At 44.4% G+C, this 18,510-nt stretch overlaps 1 protein-coding gene across 1 annotated transcript; it reads right to left on the bottom strand.

The window, feature by feature from the left end:
* Positions 1–12,744: 12,744 nt before the first annotated feature.
* On the bottom strand, positions 12,745–13,422 carry LOC127123728 (uncharacterized). The gene has a single exon (XM_051053927.1). It carries the CDS (start codon positions 13,420–13,422, stop codon positions 12,745–12,747), a length of 678 nt encoding a protein of 225 aa, XP_050909884.1.
* Positions 13,423–18,510: the final 5,088 nt, after the last annotated feature.

The raw sequence follows: 18,510 nt of genomic DNA, 5'->3' as shown, positions 1-18,510 counted from the left end.
AAGTTGGCGCAACAGGATGAATGTAGTAGGATTGGCGAAGCAAGACTCTAATTCTTCAAAACATGACCAAGCATGAAGAAAACAAGTCCACATGGTTTAATCATGGAGAATATGGAAATGAAGAATGGAATGAGAGTCATGGCCACCCATTTAGTGATTAGGGATGCCCCAATGTACATGAACAAGGCCATGAAATGAGACCATAAGGTTAGGGTTTTGACATAGTATCCATGAACCAATAACATGACTAGCAAGTGGCTTGAAACACAAGAAGCTTGGTTGTTTAGATGACCAAGACCATATGTGTATTAACAATCACATGAACCACACCATGACTTTGGACCAAGACCAATCCTCATATAAGACCAGAGTAAGGTTAGGCCAAACGTGCTAAACAAAAGTGAAAACATAAAAAAATTCAGGACCAAAATCGGGGTATGACAGTTGCCCCTATTTAAGCGTCTTCAACTAGAGAATATGAAGTAGGACGTTCTTCATATGATCATAGTGGGAGATGGTTAAATACTAAGAAGACCCGGATTTTGATCCTGAATCCCCATGAAATAATTAACAATGCCTGTCAGAATCGGCAAAGAAGCAATCTCAAAAGAAGAATCCCTCTGGTACGGTGAAAATCGGCCTGAGTACCGAAACGGAAAGTTGACCTGAATACCAAAATAAATGGTAACACAGGAATACCCATGGCCTGAACGCCGCACTAAGCATCGGAATATGAGAGTATCAATGTTGGTCTGATCACCGGAAATCTGGTCTGAACACCACTTCGGTCTGCAAATCGGAAACTGGCCTGAACGCCACTTCGGCCTGGATACCGGAAACTTCTTCGATTCGAAAATCGGGAAAGACTGGCTTGAATGCCACTTCGGTCTGGATACCGGGAAAACTGGCCTGAATGCCACTTCGGTCTGGATACCGGGAAAACTGGCCTGAATGCCACTTCGGTCTGGATACCGGAAAATTGGCCTGAATGCCACTTCGGTCTGGATACCGGGAACTGGTCTGAATGCCACAAGTACTTCGACCTGATCGTCGGAAACTTCTTCGATCTGAAAATCGGAAATTGGCCTGAACGTCACTTCGGTCTGGATACCGGAAACTACTGGCCTGAATGCCACTTCGGTCTGGATACCGGGAACTGGCCTGAATGCCACTTCGGTCTGGATACCGGAAACAACTGGCCTAAATGCCACTTCGGTCTGGATACCGGAAACTACTGGCCTGAATGCCACTTCGGTCTGGATACCGGGAACTACTGGCCTGAATGCCACTTCGGTCTGGATACCGGGAACTGGCCTGAATGCCACTTCGGTCTGGATACCGGGAACTACTGGCCTGAATGCCACTTCGGTCTGGATACCGGGAAAACTGGTCTGAATACCACCTCGGTCTGAATACCGGAAAACTGGTCTGAATACCATAAGTTCTTCGTCCTGATTGTTGAGAACTTCTTCGATCTGGAAATCGGAAACTGGCCTGAATGCCACTTCGGTCTGGATACCGCCTCAGTCTGAACACCGCCTCGGTCTGAACATCGGAAAACTGGTCTGAATACCACCTCGGTCTGAATACCGGAATACTGGTCTGAATACCACCTCGGTCTGAATACCGGAAAACTGGTCTGAATACCAGAAAACTCTTCATGTCTATCATCATCGGCGAAGATAACAAAACAGTGATACGTGAGCCGGCACGCATGCCAAAGACCCATGCTGGGGATAACAATCGAAAGATTTGACCAAAGAGTGCATGAGATATATTATCTATAGCCGTCAAAACGTAGATAATACACTCGCATGGAAGATTATCCATAACCGGGTTGCAGGTTGTTAAATGGATAATCGACCGAAAAGAAAGGCATTAGGGTACCAGGACCAGGCATGCAAAAGATGACCGATCAAAAGAGGATAAAGTTGCTAACTCGGAGCAAATACCCAAAAGAAAGGGGAAGACCCACTGGGGACAATACTGCTTGATCAGGGCAAGTATCCAAAGGGGACAAGACTATCAATACCACAAAGAGGGGATTACATCTACCGGTTAGTAGGCAGAAAACCACGGAAAAGTAACCAGTCATCGATAGGATGAGCACACAGGGTTAACTCCACCAAGGGGATGAAAGTGGGATTTTACAGCTACCAGTTAATAGGTAGAAAACCACAAAGATAGGACTTACAACTACCGGTTTGTAGGTAGAAGCCACAAATTCCGCTGAGGATGAGATGAATGAGTGCCAGTTAGTGAGCGACTATTCATTTATGCCCTAGGGAAGCACGGGAGACAGCCAACAGGGAGCCGATTTAGGATCGATCCAAAAAGGCAGACTGAAACAGGACTCATCCTAAAGAGGAAAGAACTCAATAGGGAAAACCTATCCCGTTAGGGAGAGAACAGAAACAACCGTCATCCACGAGGATATAACTCAGTGGGGAGCGCAGAAGGAATGGTGGACATTTTCTGCTTAAGGGGTCGACTCTATATGGAGAGATCAGACACACCCACTTCTACTAAGGGAATGGACCCAAGCTTTGCAAGATGCTGCCACTCAACTAAGGAGTCACTTGTTGGGAAAACACCAACTTCTCAACCATGCTGATGAACCCAATTCTGAAGCCGATCCAATGGCGCGATGCTAAACTCTTTCCAACAACCCAATCTCGGCTGGTCACCACGGCCTAGGGCTAATGGACATGTTTGCAATGTTGATGCATGAGTTTTTTCTTGTTTTACACAATGCCCCATGATCATGGAAATGCTATGCACTAATGATGCAATATGCTATGCTTATCTAAATGATGAATGCATAAACACACGTCTCCTCCAGAGACAACACCGGGGAACTCCAGGAACTGTGCTGAGGATCTTATAACCATGTCAACTTCCATCCTGCTGGGGAAAGACAAACCTTGCTGAGGATGCACTCCATCGAACCCGAACTGCTTGGAGATTAACCTGCTAGGGGAGGCAACCCATTCTTATCTCTACTGGGGATGATTTTCTCCGAACCCGATCCGCTTGGGGACCTTGCTGAGGGAAAACCATCAACACAAACCCTACTGGGAAGGCGGTAACCTTTAGGCTCGCTGAGGAGACACTGATCTCAAATCTGTTAGGGAGGTAACCCTCTCACACCCACTGGGGAAATACAGCTTATTGGACACGGAACACCTGTCGAGTCGCCGAACAACGACATCCATCGTCCACCCACAGTGTCGGCTTTCCTTTTTTGAGAACACCCAGACTCGCCTAGACTCCTCTGACTTATCCCACAAAGATCGGATTCCTGGGATTCATTCAAACTTTCCAGTCCTTAGACTTTGAAGAGTCTTCTTGATTTGCTTTCAGGATCGTCGTCGCAACTCTGTCACGGACTTTTCACCGTTAGTCTATCCATTGCCCCTGGTCGGGCTTTGCCGGGATTTTTGTCAACAAGGGTTCACAGTACCACCGGTAAGTGAATGAAGATATCTAACAGTACCTGCATCAGAAATCGTCAGATAAAAGCGTGCCCCAGGTATGCCCCAGGTGTTCTGATATTTCAACACTTAGGTCACTCAAACTTCCGAGTAAGATTTCCAGATTTCAATCTCACAAGCATGCATCGGAAGGGACCTCTATGTTTCAAAATGCAACTATTCTTATCAAAATGAAAGGATGTTTTCGTAATCAAAACGGTAATGAAAACAAAAACAAAATTAATTGACTGAACACGCATTTATTGACTGAAACAAAAAGGTGGCTCAGAACTGAGCGACGCACAGGAGGCAAACCCTGGAAAGAGGTGATTGCGCACAAAAGGAAAAATCTATCCTAATGGCAATGTGAAACCGTGATCTCATCGGGTTCCAACTCAGTTACACTTCATATGTCCATAAGACTTTCCGCACTTTCGGCCTTCTGAACAAGACGCTTCCGATTCGATCTCTGTCGGAGATTATCCAAGTCATTCAAAGCCCAAACGATCATGCTAGACGCAGTTGTTCGTTTCATTCCCTCTTTTGCCTGGACCGCCCTTTCAGGTTTCAGTCCACCGGGATACCCTTTTTTGCCCAAGTCGCCCTTGTGGGGTTTTCGACTTGCCGGGTGTACAGTTCTTTTCTTTTATTATCCCTAACTTTTGCCCGAACCTTTTCTCTCTTTTTTTTGGTTCGCCGGGATGCCCTTTTTTGCCTGGACTCTTTTATTCTTTTTGTCCAGCGGGTCTCTTTCTCACGAAGTATCTTTTAACCGCGTCCGCATTCACAGGGGATGGAAAATCCTCATCATCCGTGGTCGTCAGCAACAAGGCTCTGTCAGAGAAAACCCCTTTTGACCACGAACGGACATTCATAATTGTTTATCCACTTGCCCCACGATCGTCTTGAGGAGGAAGGATCCTTTTCAACACCACATCTCTTCCATGCTACCCACGAGGTCGCACTTCTCGGTCAACAACACGCTTCATTTACTGGGTACAACTGCCCCATGACAAGTAACTGTCAGCCTCTTTTCTCAATCAGGCTCAATGTGTTATACCGAGTCCTCATCCACTCGCCCTTTTCTAACTTCTCATCCATCCGGACTCTTCACAATGAAATCTAGCCTCCAGCAGGCAATATCACTTCCATCCCATACCGCATGAGGAAGGCGTTGTCCCAGTAGATGCACGTACCAAAGTACGACACTCAGGATACCAACTTCGTACTCAGCCACTATCATTGGTGCGTTCACATGTTATCGGGGAACACTAGCTCACTCTCTTTAAACTCTCCCCATCAGACATCAAAACCCGTTCGGATTCGGGGTCAGGCCCCTCCTCCGGGATCGGTCACTCTCAATCTTTCGATTCGAGTACCTCGAGATGTCCTCATCAGGGACTTCAGACTTCCTTGGTTGACAATCATCAATGGGCTGTTGGGCGAGATAACCATACAATACCCCCCTCTTGGTTGCTTTCTAGGAGGTATACTGAATATCGTATTCAGTCGACATCACTTGCCCTCTCACAACCCGTCCGTTCGATGCTAGCTCCTCAAGCACATACTTGATCAGATCCATTTTGGACATCCACAAGGTGGTATGAACCAACATACACTGTCTCAATCGGCGAGCAGCCTATGCCAAAGTACATCAAGTTTTCTCGAGCAGTGAGTGTATTGTTTCACAGTCGATAAACTTTTTGCTTATGTAAATTGCGTGCTCTTTTCGACAAGACTAGTCATACTGACTCAATACGCACCTCATAGACCCCTTAAGGGCTGTCAGGTACCAGATTAGCAGTCGTTTCTTCCCCGGAAGGTATCAGAATCAGAGGTTCCTACTACTCTTTTTTTTTTGTCTTTCCATGCCCCTTGGCAGCCCTCATTCCACCTGACCATTTGATTTCTCTCTTTTTTGTTTATTTTTGGTTCAGGCGTTTCTAGTACTTTTTTTTTTTTTTTTTGCAGGATCAACCTTGATTCCTCTTTCGTTCGCAACATGCCTCGGCAGCTTGCTGGACAGCACTCCATAAGTGCGCTAATTCGAACTCAACAGTATGAGTTATCTCTACCTGTCAAACAACTTGATCCATCGGGTGCCCCTCTTCTGCTTGGGACTTTGCCATCATGTCATCAACATGGCATTTGCTTTCACGATGAATCATATCATGAAACAAAGTCACCCTAGACTTCTAATACTTGGCGCCGACCTTCTCGATACTGAACGACATCACCTTATAACCAGAAGGTGCCCCTTGTGTGATGGACATGGTTTACGTCATATCATCTGGCAACAGTTCAATCTGGTCTCGGCCAAGAAGCCATCCATGAAGATAAACTGAGCATTATAATCAACCAATACCTCGTTGTGACGTACCAGGAATTCGTCTTTCAGATTAGCTCAGCTCACATCTCGACAGTCCACACACATTCTCATCTTTCAGCACCGGTTTCCGCTTCCCTGGAGGACAGTCTTCTCTCCATGGTAACTCGTGCCTCCACAACATTGGTATCTTACCTTGGTGTATCTAGATACAACCAGGCGCACATATACCATCCTGTTCTTGATTTGCCTCTGAAGCGGCCTCAATATTCGCTTTCTGACCTCGGCGGTGCTTGGAGCAACAATTCTGAGCACTCCTCATGCGGTTGAATCACCTTCTCCTCTGGTTTCAACGACCCGGCTAATTCCAACAAATCACAATCTTCTTCGCCTTCTCCTTCGGCATGATAGATCGAATTGTCGAAGTCATACAAAGGTGTAACCAAATTGTTATCGATGAGATCAGGAGGGTAATCACTTTTGAGGTCGGAACCAAATGAATCAAAAGGAAAGAGAATAAAAACATTGCCATTTTTTTTTAAACGGTAAAAAAAAAAAAATGAAAAACAAAGAACACCGCTTTTAATCACAAAAACATCCATTTATTACTGATGCAAAACGTTGCAAAATGAAACACATGAGATGGCCCTTACCATGGACCAGTACGTTTCGGGCAAAACGTATGGCTTTCATGCAAACAACAATTGAAACACAGAAATACTACACTTCCGGATGAGTGACAGTGATGCTTTTGGAGGCCTTCCAGTTGCCTGGTACGCACGACTTTATCCACAGCTCGAGCTTGCGGTCGCGGTCGATCTCTTCACTCACTGAACAAGCATGATCAGAATCCAGCATTCCTGCACTGACAAAGATGTACGGTGGACGACGTCCTCTGTTTGGTCTAGACGACTCTTGATCTGGATAACCAATCCCGAACATGTCTGCCTTTACCACTATGTCGATGATCCTGCCCCAACCTCGGGCCTCTTGGTTCTTCACCACCTCCAGAGCTTGTTTATAAGAAGAAATGGACAACTTCTTCTCTTTCTCAGCAACGAAGGCATTCTCCACCGGGACGGTCTCAACGGCCAGACTGGGCGCTTTACGTCTTACATCGTCCATTTCTACTTTCTTCATCTTTTGGGTCATGTCCTTTATCAATACACACCCCTCTGTGGTGACGGTCGCACAACAAAAATCAACAACAGGGAAAGCTCCATCCTGCACCAGAGGTTTTGAGACCACGGACATTGGAACCTTTAACTGATTCTCCTCAGTCACCCTTATTCCTTTCTTGTCCTTTTTCACCATCTTCACCTTGACCGGACCTTGCCATTGTACGGGGTCGGCCTCGCCATCCATTATCTGTGCCAAGCTGATAGCTTTAGAGTCTACCATGTCCTGGACGACATGTTTGAAAGCTTTACAACCCTCAATGTTGTGTCCGGGCATCTCAGAAAGGAACTCGCACCTGGCATTCTCATCATAGTGTGCAGGCCTCTTCTGTTGTGCTATGGGAATCAAAATCCTTGGCCGGACTAACCCCAAATCTCTCAATCTCCTGAACAGAAGGGTGTAGGTCACAGGTGGCTCCTCAAACTGACGATCCTCCTTCTTTCTCTTCACCTGGCTCCTAGCTCTCGGTGCCTTCTGTTGAGGTGGTGGTTGTTGCGGGGGTACGGGTGAGTTACCAACAAGAGTGGTTACAGCAACAGCATAAGGATGATAACGATCCTTACTGCGTTCTCTCTTTGCTGGCACACCACTTGACTCAACCTCCTTTTTGAGCGGACCACTGTCAGAGAGTTTCTTTGCTACCGAGCCAGAGGGATTTGTTATATCGGATGATGGAGCCCTTCCCCTGAACTTTCTCCTTGATCATCCAGCTCTCAATCCTTTCCAATCTCTCAGACATGGCTTTCTGCCCCAAGGCAAGCCCTTGCACAATACTGAACAATCCCCTAATCATCTCTTTCAGTTCAAGGATGTCGGCGTTGGGAAGATCCATCAGCTTGGATTTGTTGAGTCTGACTGTATGTCTGAATGGAAGAGCTATGCGCACCGGTTGACACCTACAAAACAGCAAATGGGTTAGTATGACTCACGCATGGAATGTCTATCCGTACCAGGAATATTCCTTTGATTTTGGTTTCACAGAGACAGATAATTTTCATCAATAACATTCTGACATCTGGATATCTCTCAACCAGAATCTTAATAAAAAAGTGGACCTTGAGTACGGATAGACACGAGTTGAATGCAGATGAATGCGATGCAAATGCATGAATGCAAGTCACTGCGCCACCAAGTCATCTGAAGACCCATTCTCTGAACTAGTCACAGTCATCGGGACTAAGTCACCATAAATCCGACTTGGGGAGTTCCGAAATAAACGGAACTGGAGATTACATCACTATCATCACAGGAACATCCACTGAACGGATGACAGTCAGATCCTCTGAACAGGTACTTTCAAATTCAACCCGGGGATCCGAAATAAACGGAACCCATTGATAAACCACGGACAGAACTCCGGCGTCCCAGAAATAAATGTCCATAAATTTGGTTGAACCAAAGTCACCATCACAGCACCACTGGCAGAAACCGTATCTGTAGAGATCAAACCCTCCCCTCACTGGTAGGTTCTAAGAACAGAAGTTTGTCAGCTTCAGCCCTTCAGTCGAGAATAATACGTTTACCACTGAAGGTTTGGCATTATTACGGGATAAAAGACCTCTGCTGACTCCCCTCAACAGGATATCCTAAAGCAAGTTCCCAGTCTCGGGGTCCTCGGATTGAGCAGCGAGAATGCGCCCACCAGAGCTAACATAATCACGTCTCGGAGGAGAGGCCTCGACTGAGTTCTCGGGAAATGGTCACCAGAGTCGACGATTTCTAAAGGAATATTTGTCGTTATGGAACACCCATAGGACAAAATATATCCAAGAGAAACCTCGTCTGGGTGTGGTTCTTCACGAACGACTTAACGTAGCAACATGCCACGCAAGCCTCATGAACATCCACTCTAAAATCTGTGTGTTCACTCAAGCCTGGGTAATGGGCTTACCTCTCATAGAACACCCCACCCCAACAAACAGATAAACGGCAGCAGATACAGCAAACATATGTACATGAATGCAATAAGGTAAAGCAGGTAAATGCTGAAAATAAATAACTGTACAAAAGAAATAAACACCCAATAAACAAGAAACCTACAAAAGCTAGGAGGGACTCGCTTAGGGAAACCACGTCCCCAGCAGAGTCGCCAGCTGTCGCAACCCGAAAAATACGGTATGCGAAAAAAAACAACCGACGAAGAAGAAATGACAGAAGAGTCGCCACCGTGCGTTATTTATCCCAAAGGAGGGAAAGGAAACGCTCGAAGTAAACCTGGAGAAAGGAAAGGAAAAGACAAGGTCTCGCAACCAAATCTTGGGTTCGGGAGTCGATTATGCGAAGGGAAGGTATTAGCATCCCTACGCATCCGTAGTACTCTACGGGATCCACTCTTGTTGTTCTTGTCTAAAGGGTGTGTGTTTATCTAATGTACTATTTACTAAAAGAAAGGGTCAAAGAAAATGACTCGCACGGATGTCGCATCCACTGCATACGTATCTCATCTGAATATGAGAATCAGAGTCTTCGTAGATCGGCTACCTATGGGTTAACGAGATGTGTGCTCGCTAAGACATCGCGTCTTATGCCTACGTATCTCATCGGGAATGAGAATCAGCGCAAAACGTAGTTCAGCTAACTACAGGAATAAGGGTCTCGATTGCAACTAGGGTAAGAGAAAGGGAAAGTCTCGATCACAACGAGGGCGAGAGAAAGGATCGCAACAAGGGCGAAAGAAAACAAGGATTAGTTGTTAGTCGTTAGTCAAACTCGGCAAGACATCGCATCTTGTGCCTACGTATCTCGTCTGGTATGAGAATCAGAGTTGCCGTAGTTCGGCTACACGCACGCCAAACAAACAAACAACAAGCAGGCAAACATGGAGCCTGAATGCCAATCACTGGACTTATATCAGCATCCGAACCAAAACACACACACAAAAAAGGCAAACATGGAGCCTGAATGCCAATCACTGGACTTACATCAGCATCCGAACCAAACATACACAAAAAGAAAAAGAAAGGTGCCCGGAGTGGTCTCGCACGACCACCTGCCTACATACCTCGTCTGGAACAAGGATCAGGGCGATGTAGTTCCCCTAAACAGGGATTGCCATCTGAGCATGGACTTTGAAAGGAGGACACCAGTTGTGTCGAAGGAGAGTGGGCAATGTGTTCACGTCCTAGCAGTAGGTGTCGCAGCTCGCTGAATCGAGTCTTAGGCAGTTACCTCTTTGCAATAGAATGGACTACATGCCACAAGATCGTAGACGCTCGGAAAGGTCTAGAAGTGGGGGAAGCTCTGCCCTAAAGTTGTCATGCAATGTGTACTTAAGTGTTAGGATTTACAAATGGGAATATCTACCTAATGTTAGCATGCAAAGGAATATGGGAATCCTACCTATGTTATCATACAAAAGGATATGGGAATCCTACCTATGTTGTCATACAAAGGGTTACTATCTAATGGGTGCTACCTAATCGGAACAAGAATCGACGAATGGAGCAAGGAGAAGTGTTAGGGATAAGGGTAGATGGCGATGCATGAAGCAATCGACTTACAAGGTTGATGGCGATGCATAAAGCAATCGACTTACAAAAGGGTGGATGAATGCGTGCTGGTTCTGTTAGGTTTTGAAAAAATGATTACTCGACGTTGGATCGAGGTTTTGGTCTTGTTTTGAAATGGTTATCGAATGTTCATTTTATTTCTTGTATTAACAGATGAATAAAGAATGAAAGAATATTATACATTTCATGGGAGAGGGATACATTTGTTATGAATGGGGATTCAAAGTATTGGAATAATTAAATCGGGTCCAAACAATAAATAATGCAATGTATGAGTGTAAGTGCAAAGGAACCGGCTCATTGTAAGAAAGCCCAAGAGTAAGCTATGTGAGGTTGATGACGATGCTTAAAAAGCAATCGACTTACAAGGGTATGAAAATGGGCTCGATATTGAATCGAGAAAAGTGTGATTTTTTTAAAAGTTTAAAGCGGTTTGAATCGATGATAAAATTAAAAGAAATCAAATTTGTGTTATTTAAACAATAATGAAACTATGAGTATAGGAAAAATTATAATACAACATAAACATGAAAAAAAAATGAATGCTAAAGAAAGGAAATGTTATATATGGGTATCGAACCCACTACATAAGGGGAAATGGGACTCCTTCCCATCCACCCGGCCACAGGTGGTTAGCTATTACCTTAACAGCGACTAGAACATATAGACAAGAACAACAAAAAATAAATAATAATAAAAACTAACTAAAAGAAATGAAATGGGCCGTTGGAACTAATGGGTAACTAAATCCCACGAGCTTGAATTCCAGACTTGGATAAGTGGAGGCTTATTCTGGAATAACCCCCACATGAACATGGAATGGAATCCCAAGAGTCATCCTAGTTGCATGGTTATTGGGTGACGGAAAAAAGGAATAATGGCACTTAATTGCTGACAGCGCAATGAAGGGACAACAAGGATAATGAAAAGCCATCAGCAGTGAAAAAAAAATCAAAGCGCCAGTTTCCGAGACGCGATCCCTTTTACCAACAAAAGAATATTTTAAATTGTTTCAAACATCAATAAAACAAAAGGGGACATTAACGTTGTTTATCAGTAAACAAAACAAAACAATGGAGAAGCACAAAAACAAAATCCAAACATAACCAATATGAAGGATACTGATGAAGCGCAAACCCAAAAGAAAAAGCAAGAAGATCAAACCCAAAGCGAAACCAATATTTACCTTATCACAAAGGGATCGACGGCGATTGAAATAGCGGTGTTGGATCCTCTTTCAGAATGCTCTTTCTTCCGGCGACTCAACTCCGGTGCCCGTTGGATCGTCCGCTTGGGTGTCAGTAAGGTTCTTTTGTGGAGTTTGGTCCGCCTCTCCTTTTTTCTTAGGGTTTCATTTTCCAGTTTTTTCCTATGCCTCTCCAATTTTTCCGTCCCTTTTATGCTCTGCTGATTAGGGTTTCAAAGGGTGCCCTTTTGTGTTGCAGAAGAGTAAATTTGCAAACCACTTTTGGTGTTCTCAGAATCAAATTGCCTGTTTGATGCTAGGCTAGAAACGGTATCCTGAGCTCGTGCTTTCTTCTTCGCTTTTGTCTTTATGCTCAATTGGGATTTTCTGGATTTTACTGCCTTGACTAATTGTACCTGTACCCTTTTACTGCAGTAAAACACGATCAAATGAATGGAGAGGGTGTCTTTGCAATGCATTGAGGTTGAGGTTGCTTTACGACGAGTGCAAGTCCTTGGTCGAGCTTAGCTTTGACTTTTCTTGTGTTAATGCTGTAATTTTATGTTGAAGTGATGAAGCTGCCCTGTTCGAGTAACAATTGGATTAGTTTGGGATTTTGGTCTGTTTATGGTGCTCAATGCTCTCACATCACGACTTATACGGTACGAGACTCCGTGGATCAAGCTTCTTTCTTTGGTTAGTATCTGTTTCTTATCACTTGTCTTTAACCCCGCCTTTCACGTTTATTGCCGAGTCGGTGAGCTTATGAATAATTGTTGCATCTGATGTTTGTGCAAAATTTTTCCGGATCGCAAGACCACGAATCCTCTTCCAACATGAACATTCAAAATAAGTTCTGCAGACTGCTATTACCCATTGCTCGGCAGCAGTCGCCAAGCATACCCAAGACTGCTCCAAGTTGTGAACAAGGAATAAGATTTTCTCGAGATTGCTTGGTCCAGTGTTAATGACCGACAACTAATTTATTGTATCATTTGTAATGCTCAAAAGTTGAATAGTCTGTTAATTGCTGCGAACTAACAGAAGTTGAATAATTTGCAGATCCAAAAGCTAGCAAATGATAGGAATGAGCAGATCAGAAAGCATGGAAGCATTCTGCAAATTAGTAGACTTTTGTTCTGGAACGCATAAAGATAAGCTGGGTTTGTAAGGTTTATCAGCATTATCTTGAACCCTCTGAAATATATCATCAGACCTTGTTATATTCGTTTCAGTTTCAGTTTCAGTGGTATCAGAAATTGAGGCTTTGTTGTAAATTCTCGGATTTTCACACTCAGGAACTAGGAACTTATCAATTGATATGCCATTCTCACTAGTAGTAACCCCCTCCAATGAACATATCACTGTATTATCCTTCAAAATTCTAATGTTACTGATAGTTCTTCTCCTTGGTGGTACAGACTTAACATTAACAGCAACCGGATTCGGCAAGCCTGAATCAGATAACGGTGAAGTATTAGAACTGTCTGAAGCTCCACTTCCATCCAGAGATACATTGGCTGGTTTGATTTTGGCTTTTAAACCTTTGTGAAATGCCCCAGTATACGCATTGGCTTTTAGCCAATTGACTATTTTGTGCTGCACATCAGGGGCCATACAACCTTCCTGCAAATTGATATTTGCGGTTAATGTATCTGGTGAAATGCCAATCTCCAATGCTACATTGTTTACATCAACTTTCCCAGTTTTCCTCAAAAAGGTATAAGATAGCAGCAGGAGCTTCATCATCCTATATTGGAATTACAGTGTCATTAACACCGATCGGCAGAAGCATCCTTGCATCACCTTGGAGTCCCAACTTCCCGTATGATTGCTTCCACAAGTTCCGAGGTTTTGCGGCGTAAGTGTAGGTGCTGTTTAAAATAACAACTTGTTTATTATTTTCTTATTTTTTGAAAAATCAGGAAACCCATTTGAAGTATTCAAATATCTGCTTCCATCCTATGAACTGCTGCTATCAGTAACACCAACATTCAAAGTGTTTTGTTTTTTTTCTTATTACTGATAAAATGGCTTTGCTTGATTTCAGCTTGGATCAAAACCATGTATAACAAGATCACGAGAGAGACTTGATCTGTTGCACCTAAGCTTCCATCTTTGCTTTCTTCGAGCTCCCTTCTTTAATCAGCGGCGTTGGTCAACTCAGTGACATGCTCTGCAACAGAAACACAGAATACTGCAGCCCAACCAACCAAAATAATTGATAGAAATCGGTCATGCGACGTAAAATCCATCCAGCAAGGAGATTACCCCAAACCAAATTTAAAAGGAGATGCTCCTAGACTCCATGGTCCGGTATCCCCGTCCATTTATTGAACGCAAAGCACTTCCAAAGATCTGCATATAAACTTTTCATGAACACCAGTTTTTTGTTTATAGTTTATGAATTTAGCCACAGCATCTGAGAGAAAGGGCCATTTGTTCATGCTTTTGGGTGATGAGGTAATACAATGCATCCTTGCCATGCGTCTGCTTGAAATTCATGGCAATGTTAACTGATTTTTCATGTTGTTGTTGTTGCTGATGCAGATTGAGCATTGGGCTGGTTTTGCTATGCAACATGGTTGACTTGGCTTGGAACAAGTTGGCGCAACAGGATGAATGCAGTAGGATTGGCGAAGCAAGACTCTAATTCTTCAAAACATGACCAAGCATGAAGAAAACAAGTCCACATGGTTTAATCATGGAGAATATGGAAATGAAGAATGGAATGAGAGTCATGGCCACCCATTTAGTGATTAGGGATGCCCCAATAGCATAGGGTTGACTTTGGTCAAAGTTGACCAAAAAGTCAACTATTGACCAAAGTCAACAATTGGTCAAAATTCAATTTTATTTGCATTTTTTTTGTAAATGGACAAATGATTGATGATTGTGGTGAAAATTAGGACTTTTGGGTTTTGGGTGACTTTGGTCAATGTTGACCAAAAAGTCAACTATTGACCAAAGTCAACAATTGCTCAAAAATGTCAAGACTTGTATTTTCTTGTGTAGAATCAAATATAATGGTTTACAATGACATGAAATAGATTGAAATGGATTAACAAATGGTTTGAAGTTGGCTTTACCATTGGTTTATTTATGACTTGAATGCTTGACTTTTGAAAAATAACTTGACCGATAATGTACATGAACAAGGCCATGAAATGAGACCATAAGGTTAGGGTTTTGACATAGTATCCATGAACCAATAACATGACTAGCAAGTGGCTTGAAACACAAGAAGCTTGGTTGTTTGGATGACCAAGACCATATGTGTATTAACAATCACATGAACCACACCATGACTTTGGACCAAGACCAATCCTCATATAAGACCAGAGTAAGGTTAGGCCAAACGTGCTAAACAAAAGTGAAAACATAAAAAAATTCAGGACCAAAATCGGGGTATGATAGTAGCCAGTTGGGACGACCAGGAAAAACTCGACGTTTACCAAAACCAACGGAGAGGTAGCCAGACATCATCGGATGAATGGGAAGACTCGACCAGACGTCATCGGACGAAAGGGAGAAGCTCGACGTTTATCGACACCAACGGAGAAGGAGAAAACTCGACCAGACGTCAACGGACGAAAGGGAGAAGCTCGACGTTTATCGACACCAACGGAGAAGGAGACCAGACATTAACGGACGACGGATGAACTGGGAAGACTCGACCAGACGTCAACGGACGAAAGGGAGAAGCTCAACGTTTATCGACACCAACGGAGAAGGAGAAAACTCGACCAGACGTCAACGGACGAAAGGGAGAAGCTCGACGTTTATCGACACCAACGGAGAAGGAGAAAACTCGACCAGACGTCAACGGACGAAAGGGAGAAGCTCGACGTTTATCAACACCAACGGAGAAGGAGACCAGACATCAACGGACGACGGATGAACTGGGAAGACTCGACCAGACGTCAACGGACGAAAGGGAGAAGCTCGACGTTTATCGACACCAACGGAGAAGGAGAAAACTCGACCAGACGTCAACGGACGAAAGGGAGAAGCTCGACGTTTATCGACACCAACGGAGAAGGAGAAAACTCGACCAGACGCCAACGGACGAAAGGGAGAAGCTCGACGTTTATCGACACCAACGGAGAAGGAGAAAGCCACTTCACGAGGGAAAGGCACCACAATCAGAAACCGAATAGGACGTCTACTGGGGATTCTGGCTGGGAATCAACCTGACATTAATGAATGACTGGGAATAGGGTATACAATCAGACGTCAACGGACGAATGAGAAAAACTCGACGTTTATCGAAACCAACGGAGAGGTAAATCCGCATGGGGAAGGGTACAACTAGACGTCATAGGACGAATAGGAAAAACTCGACGTTTATCGAAACCAACGGAGAGGTAAATCCACATGGGGAAAGGTACAGCTAGACGTCATCGGACGAATAGGAAAAACTCGACGTTTATCGACACCAACGGAGAGGAGGAAATCTTCTGGGGACGACCCTATGGGGAAAGATATCAACTAAACGCCAACGGACGCATAGGAAAAACTCGACGTTTATCGACACCAACGGAGAGGAGTATTCTTCTGGGGACGACCCTGGGGAACAAGCAACTATACGTCAACGGACGCATAGGAAAAACTCGACGTTTATCGACACCAACAGAGAGGAGGAACTCTTCACTAGGGAAGAAGGACGACGTTACGAACATCGAAAGATGATGTTTACCGACACCAACGAAGACCAGACACTACGCATGACTGGGAAAGCACCGAAAGATGGCGTTTACCGACACCAAAGAAACAACACACGCGGGTGCTGGTAGGATACTGACATCTACATATGTCAGGGCAAGGCTAAACACTTGCAGGGGATCTCACTGGGGATCAAGGTTACGACAGCGAGCAAACAGGAAGGAACACCAAGGATACCGGGTTGTAGGTATGAAACGGGTGACCGACCAAACGTGAATTGGTTTGTGTTCCAAAACACTCAACATCCTGAAGAGGGCTAGAAAAGCAGTCCTGTTAGAGGATGGACATTCGATTCCACAAGGAATACGAACCTTACTCGACTGGGGAGGACGACTTCGACCCAAGAGCGCATGAGACATATTATCTATAGCCGTCAGAACGTAGATAATACACTCGCAAGGAAGATTGTCCATAACCGGTTCGTAGGTTGTTAGATGGATAAATCGACCGACATCATCCTGAAGAGAGCGAAAGCAAACTTGTTAAAGGATGGACATCCGATTCCGCGAGGAATACGAACCTTACTCTGCTGGAGAAAACAATCAAAAGACTGACCAGAGAGTGCATGAGATATATTATCTATATCCGGTTCGTAGATAACACACTCGCATGGAAGATTGTCCATAACCGGTTCGTAGGTTGTTAAATGGATAAACGACCGACAAGAAAGGCATCGGGGTACCAGACTAGGTATGCAAAGATGACCAATCAAAAGGGTAAACTACAAATATTACCAGCAAATGGTGAATGAAAGAGAACCCGCTGGGGATAAAGTTGCTGACTCGGAGCCAGTATCCAAAAGGAAGGGGAAGACCCACTGGGGACAATACTGCTTGATCAACGCAAGTATCCAGAGGGGACAAGACTATCAATACCGCAAACTGGGTACTGATAACTTCAAAGAGGGGATTACATCTACCGATTTGTAGGCAGAAACCCACGAAAATAGTAACCGTCATCAATCAGGATGAGCACAAAGGGTTAACTCCACCAAGGGGAGAACGTGGGATTTTATAACTACCAGCTTGTAGGTAGAAAACCACAAAGATAGGACTTACAACTACCGGTTTGTAGGTAGAGGCCAACAAACAGAATGAACCACAAAGGTTACCTCTGCTAGGGGATGAAAATGGGATTTTACAACTACCGGTTTGTAGGCAGAAACCCACAAAGATAGGACTTACAACTACCGGTTTGTAGGTAGAGGCCAACAAACAGAATGAACCACAAAGGTTACCTCTGCTAGGGGATGAAAGTGGGATTTTACAACTACCGGTTTGTAGGCAGAAACCCACGAAAACAGTAACCGTCATCAACTAGGAAGAGCACAAAGGGTTAACTCCACCAAGGGGAGAAAGTGGGATTTTACAACTACCAGCTTGTAGGTAGAAAACCACAAAGATAGGACTTACAACTACCGGTTTGTAGGTAGAGGCCAACAAACAATCACAAGGAAGCCAATTCAGGACCAATCCGGAAAGGCAAACTGAATCAAGACATCCTAATGAGGAACGAACTCAATAGGGAAAATCCATCCCAAGGGGAGGGAACGGAAACAACCGTCATCCACGAGGATATAACTCAGTGGGGAGTGCAGAAGGAAAGGGTAGACATTTTTCTGCTTAAGGGGTAGACTCTACATGGAGAGATCAGACACACCCACACCTGCTAAGGGAACTGACCTAAGCTTGCAAGATGCTGCCACCTTCGGGGAGTAACACTGCTGGGGATACCCACTCAACCAAGGAGTCACTTGTTGAGAAAACACCAACCTCTCAACCATGCTGGGGAACCCAATTCTGAAATCGATCCAAGCAATGCTAAACTCTTTCCAACAATCCATTCTCGGTCACCACGGCTAAGGGCTGATGGATATGCTTGCAATGCAGATGCATGAGAGTTTCTTTTTTATTTTAGCGCAATGCCCCATGATCATGGAAATGCTACGCACTTAGTGATGCAATATGCTATGCTTATCTAAATGATGAATGTATAAAACACCCGTCTCCTCCAGAGACAACACCGGGGAGCTCCAGGAACTGCGTTGAGGATCTCATTACCACGTCAATTTCCTCCCTGCTGGGGAAAGACAAACCTCGTTGGGGATGACCT

The sequence above is a fragment of the Lathyrus oleraceus genome, chromosome 2 (assembly GCF_024323335.1).
Source record: "Lathyrus oleraceus cultivar Zhongwan6 chromosome 2, CAAS_Psat_ZW6_1.0, whole genome shotgun sequence".
Classification (NCBI taxonomy): Eukaryota; Viridiplantae; Streptophyta; class Magnoliopsida; order Fabales; family Fabaceae; genus Lathyrus; species Lathyrus oleraceus.
The sequence above is the reverse complement of the archived record's forward strand: the minus strand, read 5'-3'. Positions and strand labels throughout refer to the sequence as shown.